This window comes from Heloderma suspectum, chromosome 4, assembly GCF_057233095.1.
Source record: "Heloderma suspectum isolate Gila_16-S chromosome 4, 16-S_ref, whole genome shotgun sequence".
Classification (NCBI taxonomy): Eukaryota; Metazoa; Chordata; class Lepidosauria; order Squamata; family Helodermatidae; genus Heloderma; species Heloderma suspectum.
The window spans coordinates 41,454,201-41,476,027 of record NC_139461.1 but is presented as its reverse complement, the minus strand read 5'-3'; the positions used below and the strand labels follow the sequence as shown (position 1 = coordinate 41,476,027).

Genomic DNA, 21,827 nt, shown 5'->3' with positions numbered 1-21,827 from the left:
AGAGAAAAGATGAAGCTGAATTCTCCATATCTTAGCATTTTTGTGTACCAGTATGTTCCCATGGCTCCAGCTGTTGAGTTCTTGTTAAGAATTAATAACTGACTGGTTTGCTCTTATTACATCTAGTGATAACTCACCTTCAACTCTTGGTCTTTGTGCAACATAAGGTAGTATGAAAGTATTGCTTGTCAAGAGATGGGGGAAATTTATATTTGTTCTTCCATCTAGATCAGGGATGGGCAACTTGTGACCCTCCAGATGTTTTGGCCTACACTTCTCATGATCCCTCACCATTGACTGTGCTGGCTAGAGCTGATGGGAGTTTTAGGCCACAAACATCTGGAGGGTCACAAATTGCCCAACCCCTGATCTACATTTTCAAAATACTCAGAACACTTCTTCAAATGCAACTGCCTGATCTGCAGTCTTCACATTGATAAAGACAATAAGCTGACTGTCCTCTTCTTAAAACTTTAGGAACTAATGAGACCCAATTGCTGCAAGAAGGAAGCTTTATGTATAACCTGAATGAAGACTAAAGATGGCTGCTTGAACCATTATGTAGTGGAGCCTTTCCCAACCTTGTGCCCTCCAGATGTTTTGGAGTACAACTCCTATCAGCCCCAGCCAGCATAGCCAATTATCAAGAATTCTGGGAGTTGTAATCCAAAACAGTAGGAGGGCACCAGATTGGGGAAGGCTGGTCTATACCTTTATGGTGCCAGTTGACATATCGGTCTCTTCTCTCCTGGATTTATTTTTGTTGTGTTTTTTCTTCTTTGTTCATTGCTTTGAACATCCTAACCTAGGCTGGAAGAGGTGACTCAAATTTTATAAACAAAATAAATTGTCTGGTTTCCTCTTTCGGTCTCTAGCATGCCAAGTTTCTCTCTTTGCAGCTTGACATTCAATAGCTTTTCTTTGGTATCAGGATTTATCATATTACTGCTGTCTGGAGTTGATTGGAAAAGAGGAGGAGCTTCTAACAGCGCTTGCTCGAACGTGTAATGTAGATGCAGGTAATACTTCCTCAAACTACTTCAAAAATCATGTGCTTTTGATCCTGACTACCGAGTCTGGCATGAGAGCGTACTGTCTGTAGCTGGGCAGTGCTAAGTCTGGACACATTTGGGTAGTCAAATATTGTCCAACTGAAAGGGCATAATGGTTGGGCATATCTTTGCATAGCCTTTGCACTCCACTATTTGTCCCTATTACTCCCCCCCTCCCCCTTGCCAGATCATTGCTGCTGCTGTGGAAGGCCGAATTAGCCATTCTGCTATTGTCTGTAGTTCAGGTCTGTTGGAGAAATAGAAGCCAATAATTAGTATGGTACATTTGACTTTTGTAAAATAAAGCATGCTGGTTGGGTTTGGACAATTATAGGAGTGAAAGAACCAATTGTGGATTCTTCCCCCGTGTGTATCACATGTGTGACTGCAATATGCATAATTCCCCGCAGTTTGCATAATTACTTGCTTGTCATCCGAACCCGGCAACAGGCATGGCAGAGATAGCTTCTTACCCACCCCACAGCCTTGCAGCAGGGGTTGTGAGGTGGGTGAGAAGGCACCCCTGCTGCGCCATGCACTGGGTTCAAGCGACATGGCAACCTGCACTGAATTGTGGGTAATCATGGAAATTGCAGTGGGGCTGAGGAGAAACCCCATGATGGGTTCTTTTGCCACTACAATCATCGGAATGTGGCCACTGTGTGACACGTGCTGCAGCAGTTACTAGTGACAGCCAGAGGCAATGCTAAGTAGAGGGTGGGGGGTTGGTCCTGCCTCCCACATGAAAGGAAAAGTTTAAAATGACTCACTGGTGGGCAGCACATCCCATTGTTTCCTGCCAGCCCTGTGGGCACTCCTGTCTTCATTAACTTTATTGTGCATGTGCACAGCACGTATGCATGGAGCTAACTTTTCCCTATATAAAGATGCGAGAAAGTATTTGCAAGGGCAACCAGTCTAACGGCCGGTTGAAAGAGCAGGAAGTATCCCTCCCTACCCCCCAAAAAAGAGAGTCAGGAAAAACCCCATTATGAGCAGCAGCACCCAGTGGAGTCAAACTGGATATGGTGGAGGAGAATGGGTGGTGGTGAGGGTGGTTGGTAGCCTGCCTGAGCCAATATAAATGGATGTGTGTGTGGAAGAGCAAGCCCACTGCAGTGATAGTTGAGCCTTCTCCTCTCTGAGTTTCTCTTTTGATTTGAGTGAGTGAGAGACTGTCCGTCCGATCCAAGCTAGTCTGTGTCAGCTTCTAGTTCCTTCCCCCAACTCTGTGAAGTTCTCCTTCTTCAGCTATTTGCTGCCTGCTTGCTGCCCTTTCTTGCAGCTCTGCATGCAATTCCATCCATTTCGAATGGAGGAGGGTGGTGGCATGTTGCTGCATGGTGTAGTGTGCTTGCTTCGCCGTACTTCGTTGTGTGGTTCCCCCCCCCCTTATTGATTGTTCTAAAAGTCCTGGCTTTTAGAGGAAAAGGGGATTGTGCATTTTTAGAATAGATTGGTGAGTGGAAATAAATTGTGGGTTATGGATTGAGATGAGACTGGAAAGAGTTGCAAATATTTTTTTTAAAAGCTTGGCAGTGAGAGAGTTGCAAATACTTTTTTAAAAGGCTTGCTGGTGAGAATTGCAAACGTTTTAATAAGGCTTGGAGATGAGAGGAAGTTGCATTTTTTTAAAAATGGTTGATGGTGAGAGAGTGAGTTGCAAATACTTTTTAAAAAGGCTTGGCAGTGAGACAGCTGCATACACTTTTTTTAAAAAAGCTTGCTGGTGAGAGTGGTTTGCAAATACTTTTTTTAAAGGCTTAATGGAGAGAAAGTTTTTAAAAATGCTTTTAAAAAGGCTTGCTGGTGAGAGAGAGTGGGAAAAAATGCACTTTCCAACTTTCATGCCTTTCCAAGCTCCTCTGCATCATATTCTGTGCTGCACCACCATGTAATGTTCTGAGAAACTTGTGCCACATGGTTTGGCTGCATGTCTGCTGCCCCACCAGTCAGTCAGATTGGCCACGAGGCGCCACTGGTGACAGCCATGCTGTGTTTAGGGCAGTCTGTTATAGAAGTCCCCAGAAGTTACTAGCCCACATTTTGACAATCTTCCAAAACACGATTCTGATGTGTTCAAGCCTGGTTCAAGCAGAGCTTGCGAGTTTGTGCATCATGGCAAATTCCTCTGAGCAGAATATGCACTAAGGAATTAAGCCCTGTGCGCAAGTGGAGGTGGGGCAAAGTCTGACCATGTACATACATAGCTTGTTCATGGTGATTTGGAATAATGTCTGAAAGCAACCATAGTCTGTTAATTGTTTTATGGTAGCTTGGTCTTTCAGGAGAAAATTAGGCAAGTCCTCTAGTTTACAAACACTTCTACCCTTCATCATTTGGGGAAATGTTTTACTTGCCATAGGTGACTAGGAAAATGACTAGTTACAAGACTAGTTTAGGGCAAAGGAGAAAAAAACACTAAGCAGTCATTTCTTTTCCAACATCAACCCCCCCTCCCTCAACCACCCCGAAAAGACAACTTGAGCAGAATAAAAGCATCTCAAGGTTTGTGGTGGGCAGGCTAAGCAGTCAGCTCTGAAATCTTAAGTGGGAAGTAGTGCATGGTGTGTCTTATTCCCCCCAGTTGCCCATTTGTACTCAGTCAATTTTGGATTTGAAGGAATACTTTTGGATAGTTCTAGTCCATGTCTACTGAAGCAAATTTGAGGTCTAAATGGGCACTATCTTGAGCATTTGTAGCATGAATTTAAAGTGTGTTTGTTTATGTGTGCGTGTGACTTTCCTCAGGGCCAACATTTGCAGCTATTCCTTGTCTATCTGGGAAACGTCAGGGTGCTCTTACATTGTACCGAGCAGATCGATATCCTGAAGATGCGCTTGGTCCTGTTACTTTCATTTGGAAACCTAGAAATGGGTCTGATGGTACCTCTGAAAGCAGACAGCTTTGGATATGGACACACCCAGCTTTCAAGCAGGTACGAGCCTTGCCATGTTGTTCTTGCTTGAATTATTAGTGCAGCAAAAAATACCTGAAGTGTGCTAAAAAGACGAAGCTTAGAGCCAGCAGCCATCTTTCTGTAGTGGGGAAGCAGGCCTGTTGTGGACACTCCATGTGGAAGCCCAATTGAAATTATCTCTTCCCTCAAAACAGAGATGAGAAAGGTCATGTTAACAGCCCAGGGAATGGAATACTAAGTGGATGTGTGGCAAACAGAGTGTCTGCACCCTCTCTTCTGCCACAGAAAGTTGCCTTATACCAAGTCAGACCATTGGCCCATCTAGCCCAGTATTGTCTGCTATGGCTGACAGAGGCTCTCCAGAGTCCCAGGCAGAGGTCTTTCCCCTCACCTGCTTCCTGATCCTTTTAGTTAGGGATGCCAAGGATTGAGCCTGGGGCCTTTGGGGTGCAAAGCACATGCTCTGTCACCGAGCTATGGCCCCTCCTCAAACATCAGCCAGAATCCCGTGAACAAACCCAAAGCAACTTTTTCACATTGCGTGGTGCTGATAAATCTAGATCTTATAAAAATTCTTTCTAAAAGGAGTTTTACATAAGGTTTTCCACTGTCAAGCAGTAGTTGAGGGATTCAATCCAGCATCTGCATTCCATGGATGGAAAGGCTCCACTCACAGAAGGTGCTTCACCCCCCCTGCATTGCAGCTTATCCTGTTCAACTGGTCATATGACTCTCCGTAGCATTTTCAGGGGGAGGAGGTGCCCTGAGGAGGAGGGGGTGGGAAAGTCTGCTTCTGCCAGCCCCGTTGCATGCACCTAAATCTGGACCAAACCCGTTATCTTTTTGGAAATATGGCTTCTTTTGGCAGCAGATCAGCTATTGAGTAGATGGATGTTCTGTGTCTAAGCCAGCCTTCCCCAACCTGATGCCTCCAGATATTTCAGACTTCAATTCCCATCAGTTCCAGCCCATGATCAAGAATTCTGGGAGTTGTCGTCCAAAACATCTGCAAGACACCAGGTTGAAAAATGGTGCTGTAGGCTAATTGAGAATACTGAGCCATAAGTAAATATCCAGGCTTTCACTTTCAGTTGCTTATTTCAGAGGATGTTGTTAATATCTTGGCTGAAATCTGTAAAAGAGGTTAATCAGATGTGAATGTCATTTCTTCCCACTTCTCTTCAGGACATACTAGCTGAGTTAAAAGCAGTTTTCCAGTGTTCTGAGCCCATAGAGTCGTGTAACCCTGAACCTGTTGTAACACTGCCTGATGAAGAAAGCAAAATGGATGTTGCTGAGAATGTTGACCAGAAAAGGAAGAGGAAAGGCAAAGGAGGAGAAATGCTTATCCCAGTGAAAAAAATTATTGGTGATGGAACCAGAGATCCACACAAGCCATATTGTTGGACATCGCAAACTACTGGGGTTGTCATTAGGTAATTGCTGTACTCGGCTAGATTCTCTTTAACACAGGGGGGTCTGGGGGCATTTTCCCCCCTAGACCACCCCGTTGTGAGCTGTACTACCACACCCCACATGGCACTGAGAAAAACATTAAAATAAAATTTTAAAAATTAAAAATGGCATCTGAAGTGGCTGCCGAGTACCACAGGGGTCAAAATTAGCTTGTTTTCAAGGAGACGAAAACACTTCAAAATGGCTACACTGGACACCCTTTCATTTAAAAATTTTTTTCCCACAGTTTGGGTGGGCAGCAGGGGGTCACACATTGCCCACTCTTGTCTTAACGCTTTGCTCAATTAGTTTATGTAAGCTGTCCCAAGCTTTATGTAAGCTTCAGCGTTTTAACTAAATACTTCAATGTTTTAACAGTCTTTCCTGAATGTAGTGCCCTCCAGATGTTTTGGACTACAACCCCTATCATTTCCAGCCAGCATGGGAATTCTGGCTATGGAAGATGGGAGTTGTAGTCCAAAACATTTAGAGGGCAAAAGGTTGGGGAAGGCTGTTTTAACGTGTAATGTCTCTTCCAGTGACTTGACAATGGAGATCCTCAGATATCGGTTGATTGGTCCCCTCTCTCACTGTGTCCTTACAGAGGCGCTAAAAGTTGCATCTGTCCATACGGTAAGCAGATCAGCAACTTGCATGTTGGTTTTTGTTTTATGTCCAAGATAGTATTACTTTTCTAGAATTATTGTCAAATGACAGAATCCATTATTTCAGTAGAACTAGTACAGACTATATTCTTACTACAAAGAGCATATGCATGCACAAAATTGTCTAAAAATAATTCATGTTGTCAGTCGTACCTCTGGCTTAGTCTTCTGGGTCTCCATATTCTGAAGCAATGCTAGATAATGGAATATAGAACCATACAGTAAAACCTCATTGTAAAAACAGGGGTAGAGGACATGCTCTGTTCGCAAAAGGCCCCAGGTTCAATTCCCGGCATTTCCAGCTAGGGCTGGGAAAGACTCCTGCCTGAAACCCTGGAGAGGTGCTGTCATTGTAGGCAGTGCTAAGCTAGATGACCAATAGTCAGACTCTGTATAAGGCAGCTTCCTATTTTCCAGATTCAAAGGAAATGTGGCAGAATCGTGCATCAATTTTGTACAGTTTTGCCACATTCTGAAGTAAAGGAAGCATAAGCTTGTAGCATTCCTCAATATGGGCAGGAAGACCCATGGGTTTGGTAATGCCATATAAGCAGGCCAGTACTCCTCGCCTGCCTTTCATAGGCTGCGCTGGTGTCAGCTCCCTATAGCTCAGTATACCGGAGACAGAACCACTCTAAAGCACAGAGTGCTACACATGTATTTTGAGTGTATTCCCATACTTCAGATTCATCACAAGCTTCCCCAAATCTCTGGCCAGTTTTGGGGAGGTTGGAGTCTACCTCTATGCAGTTGTACCATAACCAATTTTCATGTTGACACTGCTTCTCTAGGCACATACTTTGGAAATCAGCCCTTTAGGTGAAAGAGGAGGAGTAGACCTTTGCAGCAGACTATTTGCCCCCCATACTTTCATGTTGTCACCGACTTTTTAGGAACTGGATTCTACAGATTCTGAAATTAACAGTTGGTGGATAGAAAATTGCAGAAATCCTGATCAGGTGTCTCTTCATCGCCATCAAGAAGACATCTTTGAACTGCTGCAAGGTAAATGGTAGTAGTGTTCCTAGCCTTTTTTTCTGTAGAGGATGCCATTAACGGTTTCCTAACTCTTAATGGAATGATAGCATTATCACAATACTTAGATTGCTTGGGATATCATATGGCTGCTAAGGAAGGATGGCAAATGGCTCCCTCTGGTGTTATTAAGCTGTCATTCAAATGGGAGCTGACCCTTTATGTTCTTGAGGAACAGAGCTACCTCTGAAGAGAATTGGAAGTTAACTTATTGGCTAGGATTAGCAACTCCTTTAGACCTCTGCAGTTTCTTTGCCAGCTGACAGTCGGTAGATTATCACTCTTTTCCAAAAACAGTACTGAAGAAAAATAAATGTAGTGTAAAGTCAGATTCGCCTTGTCCAAGCTACACAGTATCATAGCAAATTCATTCTCCAAGTGCTGATGCTTAAGTAACCAAAATGGCGCCACCCTTTTGTCCATGGATGCTATCAGCAGGCTTGAGGGTTTCCAAAGTTTTCAAAAGTACAACAAATCTTTAGGGGGGAAAACTTGAGGAGGGAGAAGTCACCCTAAACGGTCCAGTGAGAACTAAGCATGCTCAGCGGCCACAGAATAAGTGTCAGTTTGGAGTAGGAATGGGGGGGAAAGGGGTAGATGGGGAATGGATTGGAGTATCTTGAAAGAAAGCATGGCTGATACAACCCTGAACAGGAACATTCCACCCTAAAACATTCGGTTTCAGCTCCCCCCCCCCCTTACAGATAAAGATGCACTTGTTGCCTTGAAAGTTCAGAAAGAGTCTAAGATGGTAAAAAACTAAAGAGATGAGATTATAATACCAGGAACTTCCCTTACAGTGTTTACATTTCTCTTGAAACAATTAAACCACAGACAAATGCCACCTCTGTTGTTCTTGGTTAAATGGTGCAAAAGGTCCTCGCTTTCAGTCCAGAGGCTTCTAACATAGGACTAGACATTCTTGTATAGCGTCTTCCTGAACTGGTGGTATTGTTTACATTTTGAAAACCAATGGAAAAGGTGAGGATGCTGTGGTCAGTATCTCTGTATACTGGCAATGCTTGCTGGCAAAACTTTATTTTTAAATGTGTATCCATTTTGTGTGTTTAAGGGTTAAGTTCATCAGACATTCCATCAGGTACTGTACTAGGTTTGACTGTTGGGGATCCTCGAGTGAATTTGCCAAAAAAGAGATCAAAAGCCATGCCAAATCCAGAAAAATATCAAGGTAAAGTATCTCATCCATAATGAAACCGTACTACAGTAAAATAGCTTATTTCATACCAGGTTACATTCTTGTGTTCTTTAACATGCCATGGGTACTTGATGTCCTCTTATGGCTTAGATTTCCAGTTGATATACTATGGGGTGGTATAGAAATGTAATAATACTGAGGGTTATGTAGAGAATAGTAGTTGTGAGGAAGGGACAGCACCAAACTGGTCTTGTGCTCAATGGAAGCCTCTGTTAAATGGTACAGATGATCCAGGTTCGAATCCTGGCGAGGCCAACAGGTGCTACAACCCAAGATACAACATTTCATTCCCACTTGCTTGAGTTGTTCTATAAACATGCTTTCGGTATTAAGAGTTCCCCATGTATGATAATGTAGTGTTTGACCTGTACTGCTTGCCTGGCTGTGGAAACCTTTTTCTGTAGTTGGAGCAAGAACCAGAGGTACTGTACTACCATTGAATTTATTTGCAAGCTACTAGCATGGAATTGGATTTATAATTTAATGGTTTTGCTTTTCTAACCATCTATTTGCATACAACAGGCTTGTCTTTCAGTAACAGTGCAGGTTGGGGGCAAACTTAATACACATTTCTTTTACACTTCTACATTTTGGCATCTGCCTCAGTTGAGGTATCTGCATCTTTGCCTTTGATGGATTTAGCTGATTCAGACTACTGGTCTATCAGTCCCAACAACCAACTCTGACTGGCAGCAGCTCTCCATCGTCTTGGGCAGAGGTCCTTCCTTGTCCTGTGATCTGGGATCCTTTAACTGGAGAAGCTAAGGATTGATGTTTGGATGTTCTATGTACAAACCATATACCGTATTGCTGAGTTGTGCAACATTGCTACAGGAGCTCCCTTAAAGCCTCAATCACTTTGTATTGCGAAGTGACTCTATTTCTCAGGGCCTAATAGAACCTTTTGAGGAGTTGCACGATAAAGTGCTTTTCATCTATGTATCTGTTCTCAAGTAGCTAAGGTTTTATATTTACTGAGCAATAAACAGTGACAATGTTTGTTCAAGCTTCATGTATGCATCAAGATCTGGTGCATCTTTTATGGTCTTGTAAGAATGGCCGTATTTTAATTTTGGTTGTATAAGGCAGTGAGGACACAGTGGGTCTTGCAAGTCTGTGTGATTCTGGTCTCTGTCTGCTTTTCAGTTGAATGACCCTTTTTGTTTTGAGAGATTCTGCAGACAGTGCATGTTTACAGGCAGTACACGAAAGCTAAAGTTGGTGGCCCAAGAATAAAGGTTAGAAAGAGAAGATCCCAAATGGATGCATATGTGGGGACACAGCAGTGGGCCTGGATGGCTGAAGACCCTTGTTTGCAGCCAACCAGAGGGAAGATAAAAAGCAATCTTAAGAAAACGGGTGCTCATGTGAATTGGGCCCCTCAGCATTTTTCTGTAGTAGCATAATAATTGTGGAGAAAAAAATGAAGTATTCATTTTCTGTATATACTAGCAAATTACATATTCTCTATAATCCAGTATTTCGTTCTCTTACTTGGTAAGAATACTTTTTATGTTCTTAGCTAGGTGTTCTATTCATAAAGGTTCTTATATCTCTCCAAGATACATGGGGGAGTAGCATTTCTTTGGCTGTAGTCATCTGTAGATTTATTCTGGTGTGTTCTGAATAGCCCACATAAAATGTATGTCCTTTAGGCAGAGTACTCTAATCTGCTAAGTACACAGATAACATCCCCATTTTTGTCCATTCTCCTTCTGGTGGAATAGCCTGAATATAAAAACAAAAGAGACAATAGGCCTGCATACTCAAATTGTAAATGGACCCATCCTCCTAAGCATACATAACTTTTGGCACCACTTGTTTTAGATATTCTCTTGTGTATATTGTCTGTGTTTTTTTCATGTAAATGGCTTTTAATCTCTGTATGCTGTATTTTTAATGTTTTTAATCCTTTTAAACCACCCAGAGAGCCATTGGGCAGTATAGAAATGTAATAATAATACCCTGCTCCAGAAAATACCACATGTAATCCTACATGGAGGATAAGTGCACACACGCACACATTCTTCTTGCATACAGTTCATGAGGACCTGAACTTTGGATGAGAGTGAAGGAATGTTCAAGGATTCTCTTAACAAATGTGTGGTCAGTAAGATGCGTGATTATACAATCAGAAAATAGCATATCAACCTTATATCTTGCATGCTAAGGGTAAGGGAAAAGGCTGCAACTCCACAGTTCAAAACCACAATGGAAATCAGAAGTTGCCATTTTCATGCCTACCTTTTGAAATGAGACTGTCTATGTACAATACCTCCTGACTTCAGAACACTGTAAAATTAGGGCTTTTGCCTTCAGTTCCACAAACTCTTTGGAAATAATATTATGGCTTTTGTTAGATTACTGAGATCATTGGGATTCTTTTTTCCAGCTCTTAATGTGCATTTGCTTTTTTTTTAACTGCTCAGTACAAAAACTCAGTCCTCTTAAACAAAGGTTGCTATGCTCAAGATAAATATACAAAAGGCTTCTCTTAGGCCACAACCTGGAAGTTATGGTTAAAAGCTTTAATATTCTTTCCATAATTTGCTGTAGTGCATTCCTCTTAGTTTTACAGTTTGCATGCCATTAGCCTTTCAGTGATGACAAGGTCCTCCTTTCTTTTAGAAAATAAGAAAGTTAAACAGCTCATCTTGGAAGGTGTGCCTGTGGAATGTGCACAGAGCTTTCTCTGGAACCGCCATGTCTGCAAGAGTGTCACAGACAATAAAATGCCAGAACAGGTAGCTTTAACATATACTATGAAGAAGCTGGGTATGTTTATATCTCTGTGTGTGTGTTTTAAACCAAGTACTTTGACATTTAAAGCAATTCATAAGCATAATACTGGTTTCTAGACTCTGCCCATTTCTGTATAGTTGGTGTAGTGAAGCAGCTCGACTGTTGGACTGGGCAGAACCATGTTCAAATCTCTGCTCATTCCCAAAGCTTTATTTGCAAGCAGTGAACGTGCCCGGCACAGCAAACTTGCCCACCGCCATCCTAAGCCCTGCTGTAGTCTCAGTTTTCCTTTGCACCAGCCTTCCCCAACCTGGTGCCATCCAGATTTTTTGGTCTAACCCCTGTCAGCCCCAGCTATCACAGCCAGTGTTGAGGAATCCTGGGAGATGTTGCCCCAAACATCTAAAAGGCACCAAGGGCCTGCATCAAAATTTGTCATAAGGTACAAAAGGGTTGATTTTCTGGGTATCTTACAAAAGTTGTGGTATCTCCAAAATGGTGGAAAGAAAGGAGAATGTAGAAGCCACTTTTTCTTCTTTAGGCTTTGGGGCTAGACTACGAGGGGGGGAAATAGGGAGTTTATGTTGGGCTTCTCTGAGGGATGCATGTTAATTGTTTTCAGTGTTTCATAACAAATGCAAATGTATTCTTTTAGCAAAAATAATACTTTGACTTTATTGCTAAAACAGTTCATAGTTTCAGAACTGATGTATATCGTTCCAGTTGAGTATATTGGACATTGTTATGACTCTGATCATATTAAATGGTCTGATTTGGGGATTTATTACATTTATATCTCACCTTTTTCCTCCAAGGAACCTAAGATGCCTTACATAACCCTCCTCCATGTTTATCCTCACAACAAATGGTACCAGTTTCAGCCATGTCCCTTACAACATAATTAACCACCACCCTTTTGGAGGGGTCAGAAAGGGGGTTTGCCTCAACAAAGTCAGTCAGGTTGGGCAGTCTAGAATTATAAACACTATCCCACAACAGATGTCTCTTGTTTCATCCATGTACCTTATGATAAAATTATTGGCCCCAAAATAATATTGTGGGACTGCCAACCCCTTAAATGCCCCAGCAGTTGCACATAAAACTGGCAGTTTCAGAGATGCCACAACTTTTGTAAGATGTCTAGACAGTCAAACCTTTTGTACCTTATGACATAAGTATTTTGACACAGGCTCTTGGACTATTACACTGATTTTCCTGAGGGAAAGAGCACATTTTACAGCCTGCTGCCACTCACTAACATGCACAGTCCCTGCTCTGCCCATCTGGAAATGGATGGAAGTCAGACAGAAGAAGGCAGAGCAATTGAGGACTCCCATTTGGAAACTGGTTCCTTTTCACCGCTGTGAGAGAGAATCTTCATCCTCTTAATAACTGAAGCAGAGTACTTGCTTACAAGCGATTGTCAATGCAACTAGTTTCTCTTTAGCTTGAGAAAAGGTGAGGAGGAGTAATTAGAGACAGCGTTTTGCACAAGCATTACGCTACCTTCACACTCCCTCTAAGGTTTTTCCATTACTATGGTGTGTCTCTTTTTCAAGTATCTCTTCTTAAAGCAAACTTCAGAGTGCTTTGTTTGTGTCTCTCATCTCAGGGTTTGAATCGTCTGAGAAGTCAGCTCTTGGTACCTGGATCACACCTTGATTTGGGTCCTCGAGAATCCAAGATTCCCATACTCCTGGTTCAACAGCCTGGAAAAACAGCTGGAGAAGACCGACCAGGATGGGGAAGTGGCTGGGATATTTATTTGCCCAAAGGCTGGGGGATGGCTTTCTGGCTTCCTTTTGTAAGTGATGTTTCAGACTGAAATACAGGGAGAAATGTCACATTGTAGAATATATCTACTTTCAGAATGTTTAAAGCTTGGTTGCCATAACTGCACTTCTGTTTTTTTAAATTTATTATCAATATTTATGTACTGCTTCTCATTTGAAACAAACCCAGAGCAGTTTACAAAAAAATAAAAGCAAACTAAACAAAAAAAGACCGCAGATACACAATAGTATCAGGAGGTTGGTATAAAGATAGCTCATGGCTGGGGGAAAGCCAAAGCAAAGAGATTTGCTTTCAGTGAACACTTAAAACACGCTAGTGTTGAGGCTGAATGTACCTCGAAGGGGAGATCATTCCACAGGCAGGCTGCACTGCAGAGAATACTCATCTCTGTGTTGCCACCAAGCAGAAATCCATAGGCATGGACAACACGCCCTCCCCTGAAGGGCATAGTGGCCTGGGAGGTTGGTATAGTGGGACACAATTATTGAGGTAACCTGGTCTTGCATTGTACAGGGCTTTCTATACTAATACCAACACCTTAAACCTAGCTCAGTCACCGGTGCAGATCATGCACAAAATGTGCATGGTAAGGCACCCCAGTGAGTAATCTAGCAGCTGTGTTCTGCACTAGCAGCATATTTTTTAATATGCAAGCACCTAACCAGTTTGTATTGGGGTGCATGCTCCTCAGGAAGCCCGTGTAATGTTATTGCCACATGCCAGAAAACATGTTAAAAGGGTTTTCCTCGCATTTTCCACGGATTGTCCCCTTGTGGTTTCATAGTGATGCCACGTCTGTTCTTCCCATTCCGCTGGGGAAACGGAGCCCCAATGCAGTGCGAGCTAACCTGAGCGTGCATGCTGGGTTCACTTTCTTGAGTTTGCAGGGAGAGAAAGAGTTCTAGTCCCACAGCCATGGGACATGCTCATAAACAGACTTCCCCGATCGGCCACCCTCCAGATGTTTTGGATCATACCTCCCATCATCACTGACCATTGGTTGCACTGGGTGGGGCTGATGGGAGTTGCAGTCCAAATCATTTGGAGGCCACCAGCTTGGGGAATGCTGCTCAAGAAGGGAGAACATTATAGGCAGATCTGTTACCACTCCTTTCTGTATTGCATGAATTGTGACTGCAAGTTACAGATTTTTCAAAAGTGTTCTACATGTTAACATACAAAAATATAAATTAATTCAGAAGGATTTAAATTTCTTTTACAGTAAATATGCAAAACGTATTAATATATTTATCATGAGTCTTAACTTGGCCATCATGATAATTCCAAATCATTTGTTCTAACATTAGCTATATGTGTGCATATATAATTTGTTTATCAATAAATTACAATTTGTGACTTTTTTCTATGCATAATTCATAAAGTACAGAAGGATTTCTTTATCTCTTTGCCTCCCCTGGGCCTGCATGCACATCAGCTCTGGCATGTGTAATGTAACATGATGGAGAGGTCCTAAGGGTACAAAAAGCCAAACCAAAAATTGCAGTTCTAAACTGGGAATAACTCTACAATTGTATATGTTTAAAATTGTTTTAATTAGTTGTACCTAACAATATAATTGCGTGGATGTATTTTTAAACTGAATCCCTGATTTCAGGAAACAATGAACAAATAAACATATTTAAAACACTGCATTGATCCACTGCCATTTAGATCACTTAGGGCACAATCCTATGCATGTTTAGACAGAGAAAAGGCCTACAACTTAGACAGAGAAAAGGCCTACAACTCCCAGCATTCCCCAGCCAGCATGGCTGGCTGGGGAATGCTGGGAGTTGTAGCCTTTTCGCTGTCTAAACATGCATAGGATTGCACCCTTAATTGATTATACATTAAATTACTGTGGAGGCAGCTTCTGCAGTTCATTTTCGCTGTGCAGATGAGGTGTTGAGGGTGGTCATTGTTGTACAATAAAAAGAGAATGGCTTGGAACCAAAGAGAGCCTAGTGCAAGCGGAAGGCATTTCTGTTCCTGTATTTACAACTTCATTCTCTAACCATCCTGCACCCCCATCCCACATCAGTCAAGTAGCTTGTGTTGGGGATGGGGTTTGCAGGGAACTGCAGTGGGGTCAAAAAAGCCCTGTTCATCAAGCAGAACTCAGCTTGTGATGGCTAGGGTCCACCCTATTATCTTTGTGTAATGTGCAGCAAATCTGGCTTTCATATTAAAGGTTCTGTACCAGGCTTTTGAGACTTCATTTAAGAGCTTTTAAAGTGTTGGGATTTCGCAGTTCTTTTTTTGACCCGTTTTAAACTTCTTTTCATAATGAAAATAGAAGATTATTTGAACTGAAGTGAGCAGTTTCTAAGGATCTTGCTTGTATTGACTTTCTGCAGCTGGATGCATCCAAGACACTGTAATGCTTTTCCTTTTTAGATATATAGGGGTGCACGAGTAGGTGGCTTACAAGAAGCTCTGAAGCATTCCTTGTATAAGCGAACACCTCACGTTCCACATGATTATCCAGACTGTCCAGCTGGCCTCCAGTTTGCCAAAGAATTAGAGAAAAGTCTGCTTGAGAAGTTTAAGAGGTAAATGTCTAAAAAGAACTGTTGTGATTAAAAAGTCTAGTCTGTAATGTGTCGTGAAACTTCTTCAGCCTGCTGATGGCATGTTCAGTTGATTGTACATTTTGCTTTTTTTAATTTCCACTTGCTGAAGGGAATTCTTTCAAAAATACTTGCAATGAAATGTATACTCTGCTTTCCCCCCTCCAAATGGAGATACCCAAAAATAAATAAGACGAAATGGTAAGTGTGTTTATTTGGAAGTAGGTCTCATTGAAATCAGTGATCCAATTTGGACGTAATGACTACCCATGAGTTGTTTTAACCATGGGTAGTCGTGACTGCAGGACCGAGCATGCTACCTCCTACCCATTTGCCCACTTTCGCTTTGCTAAACAACCCAAGTTTCTGGGTTGTTCACCGTGACGTCCAAACCTGCCACTCTGGGTTGTTGAGGGAGAAACATGGTTTGTTGTTGCGTTAAAAGCCTGAGTGGTTTTCCCTCAACAACCCAGAGTTCTGGGTTCACACGTCATGTAAACAATCCAGGAATAGGACATTCCTGGGGTGTTTTTTTTAGCAAAGTGGAAGAAAAGCAGAAGCAAGCAGTCAGAAGGCAGTACACTTGCTTGCTCCTGCTTGGTTACAACTACCCATGGTTAAAACAACCCATGAGTAGTCATTATGAGCAAACTGGGTTAGGGAGTCAGTTGTAAGTAAACAGCTGCAATCCAGGAACTATACAACTAGTTCTCTACCCTTGCAAGGCTTTGGGATTGTTTGTTGAATAGTGGCTGCCTTCTTCCCGGGATGCTGTAGGCAAGGCATGCAGGGTAGATTGATTTAAATCAAGGCAGTTTAAATCAGTGATTGAAATAAAGTTTCCCATTGAAATTTTTTCATATATTTCCTGAACAGTGGTGCAGATCTGACCACTAAGCCATGTTGATTTACAACTAAATAGAGTAGTTCCACTGTTCTACTCTTAGAGGCAGTCTTTGCGTTTCTTTGTCTCACTGTATATATTTTGCATGCTTTCCTTTTTTTACCTATATAGGGAATGTCTTTAAAATATTCCATATAGGGTTGGTATTATGACCAGCACCCATGACAATTCGATAGCACAATCCTATATATGTCTCATCAGAAATAAGTTCCAATGAGTTCAGTGGGGCTTACTCCTAGGTAAGTGGGTATAGGATTGCAGCCTTAGTATGAGAATACAAGAAGATGCACAGCGAACGGTTTTCTTTCTTTCTTTCTTTCTTTCTTTCTTTCTTTCTTCCTTCCTTCCTTCCTTCCTTCCTTCCTTCCTTCCTTTCTTTCTTTCTTTCTTTCTTTTTTCCCAGTGTTGCTTTTTTCCATTTCATTCTGTCTCGGCCCAGCCTTGCCCTCATAAAAAAGAAAGTAGCAAACAAAAATGAAATGCCCATGACTGATAGGTCAAAGCAAGGTTTGATAGTTATTGGGTGGGAAAAGTCCAACTGAACTGGGCTTCCAGAAACTGAAAGCCCAGAACTGTCAAGAAACAAGAGTTATTAGTTAGGCTGGACAGACCCATTTTCATGAGAAGAAAAACTGAAATTAACGCTCATATTTAATTGGTAGGTAACTTCATTTTTATGAGATGTTTAGGGCGCATTCCTATGGCCGCTAGTCAGCGGGTAGACGGCTGTAGGATAGGTCAGTTCCCGGAGAACTGACCCCCCACCCCCTCCGGTGCCACCTCGTAGGCAGCATGGATTGGCCCCCCGCTCATAAGAACAGCACGGAGCAGTGAAAGCAGCGTTCCTGGGGACGGGACAGGGCAGAAATGCAGGGATGACATATCCTATGTGTTTTCCGGCTGCTGCTTCCCATGCCCCAAGGTCCCGCGGCTAGACAACCGAAATCAGCTGTCTAGCTGCAAAAGCAGGGAGGGGGGAGTGAGGAGGAGATCTGCTTCTCACCACTTCTCCCTGCACTGGATAGGCAGTCGCCCCCTGGCTTGGAGGTGATCCACATAGGATTGCTCCCTTAGTGTAGGTTTAGCATGTTTATGATGATTTAATGTAACTATATTGTTTTTGAAGTGAGAAAGAAATTTAGTATTTTCTTCCTGATTTTTTTTAAAAATAAAGAACTGATTTACATTTTTAAAATCTAATTTTTTTGAATCATTGATTTTTATCCATCCCGATGACACACAATGCTAACCTTTTCAAAGGAATAATCAAAAATTCCATTTGTGTGTGTACCTAAAATAGCCCTTTAGATCCTGGCCATTGTGTTTAGGAGTGGGAGAAAAGGCTCTTAGACGTTAGTGGAGCCAAAGTGCATGAAGTTCAAGTAATTTGTTTTACTTTGTTTGGGATCACAGCTGATTATAATCCACTGTAATGGTAGGGGATGGAAAATTACATATCCTTGTAGTTTGGGTCACTATTACCTTATGTTGTGGTTTGGGTCGCTATTAAGAAAATGGAATCTGACCTGTCCAACAGCATCCAAAAGATTCATGGATGGGGTAGGGCATAATGCACAGTATATGGAATTAATGCTTCTAACTGAAACACCTATAAGTACATATTGCGGTGGATGGGGAGAGAGAAATTTAAATTAGATCTTCAGAAAAAGTACCTTTTGAGAGAACATTGCATTTTTATAGTCACAGTTCAATATGACTAAACATTGAGGATGGGGAAGATTTTCATTCAGGTTGCATTTTGAGAAGAGCTTACCAGATTCACACTTTCTGGATCAATATAGGAACCAGAATGCAGTTATCCATCAGTACTTGCACTTCTCAGAATTTTGTGATGCAGTTCTCTAGAAAAAATGCATGTTTGTGAAAAAAAAGGGTAGAAAAAAGCATTATGTAAGGGAAATTGCTTGCAAACAATGCATATATTAGACAGAATTGCATAAAAATACATACATTAGGAGAAGTGTGCATGAAAAGTCATATGAATTTTCATGTACTCTTTTAAAAAAGAAGTTGCAACCTGATGCAGAAATGGGACAGAATGAACCGAGGGCTGAAAAAATGAGAAATAGCAAGAAACTGTAATTTGCAGATTCATCCATCCCTACTAAAGACAAAATCACTTGCCCAGCTGATCATTAGGGAATGTTTTTTCTAATCTTTGGGTAATTTTTTGTAATTATTGGTAACTTTATATTACACTCCATGTTTTGCTGCTTCTAAATAGGAAATATACCTTTATCATAGGCGTCCTCCTGCAAAAAGAGCTAATTATGTTAAACATGGGACCTTGACACCATTCCTTTGTCCCTGGGATAAGCTCACCCAAGACTGGGAAGCTAGAAACGAACCTCATGGAAAACACATACCCGCATCGGTGCTAGACAGTGAAGCTGATGCAATGGAAGAACAGGTTTCTTGTGGCCCCAGCTCTGAAGCAGAGGTGGTGACATCTATGACTGGCAAATTAGATCAGCTAACAGAGACGTGCTTCCAAAATGGGCAGATGGAAGAAGAGGAAAAAGTGGCTGCATCTCTCTTGGGTAGCTCTGTCACTTCAAGTTGGGCCTTCTGTGTTCTCAGGTATGCAGAACAAATAGATTCCCCGTTGACCACAGTGGGGAAATTAACTTGTGACATAGAGATTTGAGTGTACATGCTGTTGTGTTGAGACACTAGCAGTGTCCTAGTGTACTTCACCCTCTTTGGCTTCTCAGCTTCTCGCACCCAGCCAGGGTAAGCCATTCTGCTTGTCCCCAGTTCCTGTATTTTCTCCAGTTGCGAGACTGGTAATAGTCTGTCAGCTTTTCTCCATGACAGTTGCTTGTTGCCATGTATCCCTGCTGTGTGTGTGTGCATGCGCGCGCGCACGTATACATATATAATATACCCACACAGAATGGACACTTTTAGGTTTCTTTCAAATGAGGATGCTAAACTCACACCTGTTCATTTTGATAAACTAAAGCCAGATCTGTGGCAATTAGCTTTCAAGGAAGAACCTCTTGCCCTTACAAGTCTGTAAGAGCCCATGCTTATGTTTTTCCTTACACATATAAGGGTATGCTGTGCGGTACAGTGGTTGGAGCACCCTTCCCCAACTTGGTGCCCCCCAGAGGATTTGGACCACAACTCCCACCATTACTGACCATTGGCCATGCTGGCTAGGGCTGATGGGAGTTAGAAGTCCAAACATCTGGGAGGCACCAGGCTGGGTAAGCCTGGATTAGAGTGTTACCTTAAACTGGAAAGACCCATGTTCAGATTCCTCAACTACAAAGCTTGCTGGGTAAAGCCTAACCTATTCTGCGGGGTTAATGTTAGGCTAAAAGGTTGGGGTGGGGGCACAATGTATGCTGCCCTGTGGTCCTTGGAGGAAGGGCAGGGTAAAAATACAATAAAACATTTAAGTTCTGAACAAAACCTGTGCAATCTCAGTAGTTGTGTTAGTGTCTGGACAGATGTGTGCTCTGTCTGTCTGTCTGTCTGTCTATGCTACAATGTTTTCCCCCCAGGTCCCACTTGTTTTGTACTAAACTGGAAGAAAACATAACATGCTGTGTCCTCTCAACAGGGGCAGAAAATTATTAAGGCAGGTTTCAGTCTGGTGTCAGCCTACATCTAGCAAAAATCGGAAGATCCAACGCCTTGCTTCCAAACTAGATCAGAAGGAACTTGCTGAAGATGCCATTTTGCCTGTCTGTCTGCGCTATCCCAGGGCATTAGTGTGGGTCAGCCTGTCCTTCCTCAAAAAAGGTAGCCCTGAATTGCACACTATGATTTGCGTTCCAGCAAAAGAAGACTTGTTACAGCTCTGTGAAGACCAGCACTTCTGTGGGCCTCAGGAACCTAAACACAGTGACCAATTTAGGAGCAAGGTGTCGAAACAAAAGGGAAGGAAAAAAAGAGAGAATGCTGGAAAGGCCACAGGAAGTAATGCTTCTCCTACCCTGAATGTAATGCCACATGAACATGAAGATCTGGTTCTGGGCCTGTGGTCTGATCCTCTGCCAGAAGTTTCATCGCATTGTTCCAGAGTCCTCTTGGGTTTTGTCACTCAAGGGGACTTCTCCTTAGCCTCCGGCTGTGGTGAAGGCTTGGGGTTTGTTAGTCTGACAGGATTGCTGCAAATGTTGATTGGCCAACCAGCAGACAAGAAAGGGCTCGTGGTATTAAGAAATCCAGCATCGCTACAGTACAGATTTGCTCGGCTTACTATTGAAGTCTAATCTGAGTTGAAATTAAGTGGCATATGCAAGTATCAAAGACACTGTTCTCTCAAAGTAAACACGCTTCTTACTTTAGATTCAAAGCTTCCAAAAATTTACCCCACCTTTGTTCATATGTAACATGAAATAGACTTAAGCTGTTATGTATAGTTTGTTATCAAATAACCCCTTCCTTTGTTCAGAACCACATACATTTTCTGCATGTGTGATTTTTTTTTTAAGCAACTGGTATTCCTTGTATGTTTAAACAATTTCCCCCCTTACGTTATAGAGGAATTGCCTGAATTACCAATCTCTGCCCACTCCCATCTTTTGCAACTGCAACCACTAACATGCACGTTTCAAATAATTATCTTCACATATTGCTGAAACTGGCAGTGGCTTATTGAGCCCATACATTTTAGCAAGTAGATTTTTTTTAGTCTTCTGACCATAAGGACCAAGCTATATCAGGATAGCAACAATAACATTGTTTTCCCCAACATTCCTGTTCAAGTAATACCAAAAGTGTTTTGTCTGAATATGCCCCAAAGGTTGAAATAAAATTATTATATTAATAAAGCTATGAATTGTTAATTGCATGAAGGGATGGCCACCATTTTAGCTTCAGCTCTTGTGAACAAATTATAATGTGTGTATGTTCTGCTTTGGAGAAGTCCTCATGATTGTAAGGGAAGTTGGTTAGGCTTGCCCTTACCACACTGTCTTTTATGAAAAGAAAATCACGTTACTATGAAAATGAAATCACGTTACTATGAAAATGAAATCACGTTACTATGGTTTAAATGCAAACTACATTGCCTTAAATGAGAAATAACTTCCTTCAATAAGTATACTGGAACACTTAAAAGGCAATAAACTTGCTTACAATGTGAGATTAATATATCTGTGTTGTGTTTTGAACTTGCATATAAGATATACTGGAGGGAGCTCTGTTTTTTCTTCAAATCGGGGTTGGGCAGCTTGTGGCCTTCCAGATATTTTGGCCTACAACACTCCTTACCCCTCACCATTGGCTATACTGGCTAGTGGTGTTGGGAGTTGTAAGTGAAAACATCTGGAGGGCTACAAGTTGCCCACCCTGGCATTAAATGGTATGCCTCTCCTGTTTTATATAGAATCATATTGGTTCATGCATGAAGGAAATGAATTGCTGAATTCAGATCTTGAATGGTCTTTTGTCCATGGTTAAGATGCACCACTGGTCACTACACATACTCTCTTAT

General features: G+C 42.0%; 1 protein-coding gene across 1 annotated transcript in view; it reads left to right on the top strand.

Annotated features, from left to right (window-relative positions):
- The window catches only part of POP1 (POP1 ribonuclease P/MRP subunit), a 28,185-nt gene extending 6,706 nt beyond the window's left edge, over positions 1-21,479 (top strand). The window contains exons 6-16 of the mRNA XM_084849058.1: positions 932-1,019; positions 3,804-3,991; positions 5,159-5,409; positions 5,968-6,061; positions 6,987-7,098; positions 8,201-8,317; positions 10,973-11,088; positions 12,699-12,890; positions 15,278-15,432; positions 18,620-18,955; positions 19,947-21,479. Coding sequence (XP_084705184.1) covers positions 932-1,019; positions 3,804-3,991; positions 5,159-5,409; positions 5,968-6,061; positions 6,987-7,098; positions 8,201-8,317; positions 10,973-11,088; positions 12,699-12,890; positions 15,278-15,432; positions 18,620-18,955; positions 19,947-20,601 — 2,304 coding nt within the window. The 3' untranslated portion in view covers positions 20,602-21,479. The remainder of the gene's footprint in view (positions 1-931; positions 1,020-3,803; positions 3,992-5,158; positions 5,410-5,967; positions 6,062-6,986; positions 7,099-8,200; positions 8,318-10,972; positions 11,089-12,698; positions 12,891-15,277; positions 15,433-18,619; positions 18,956-19,946) is intronic.
- The last annotated feature ends 348 nt before the right edge of the window (positions 21,480-21,827 follow it).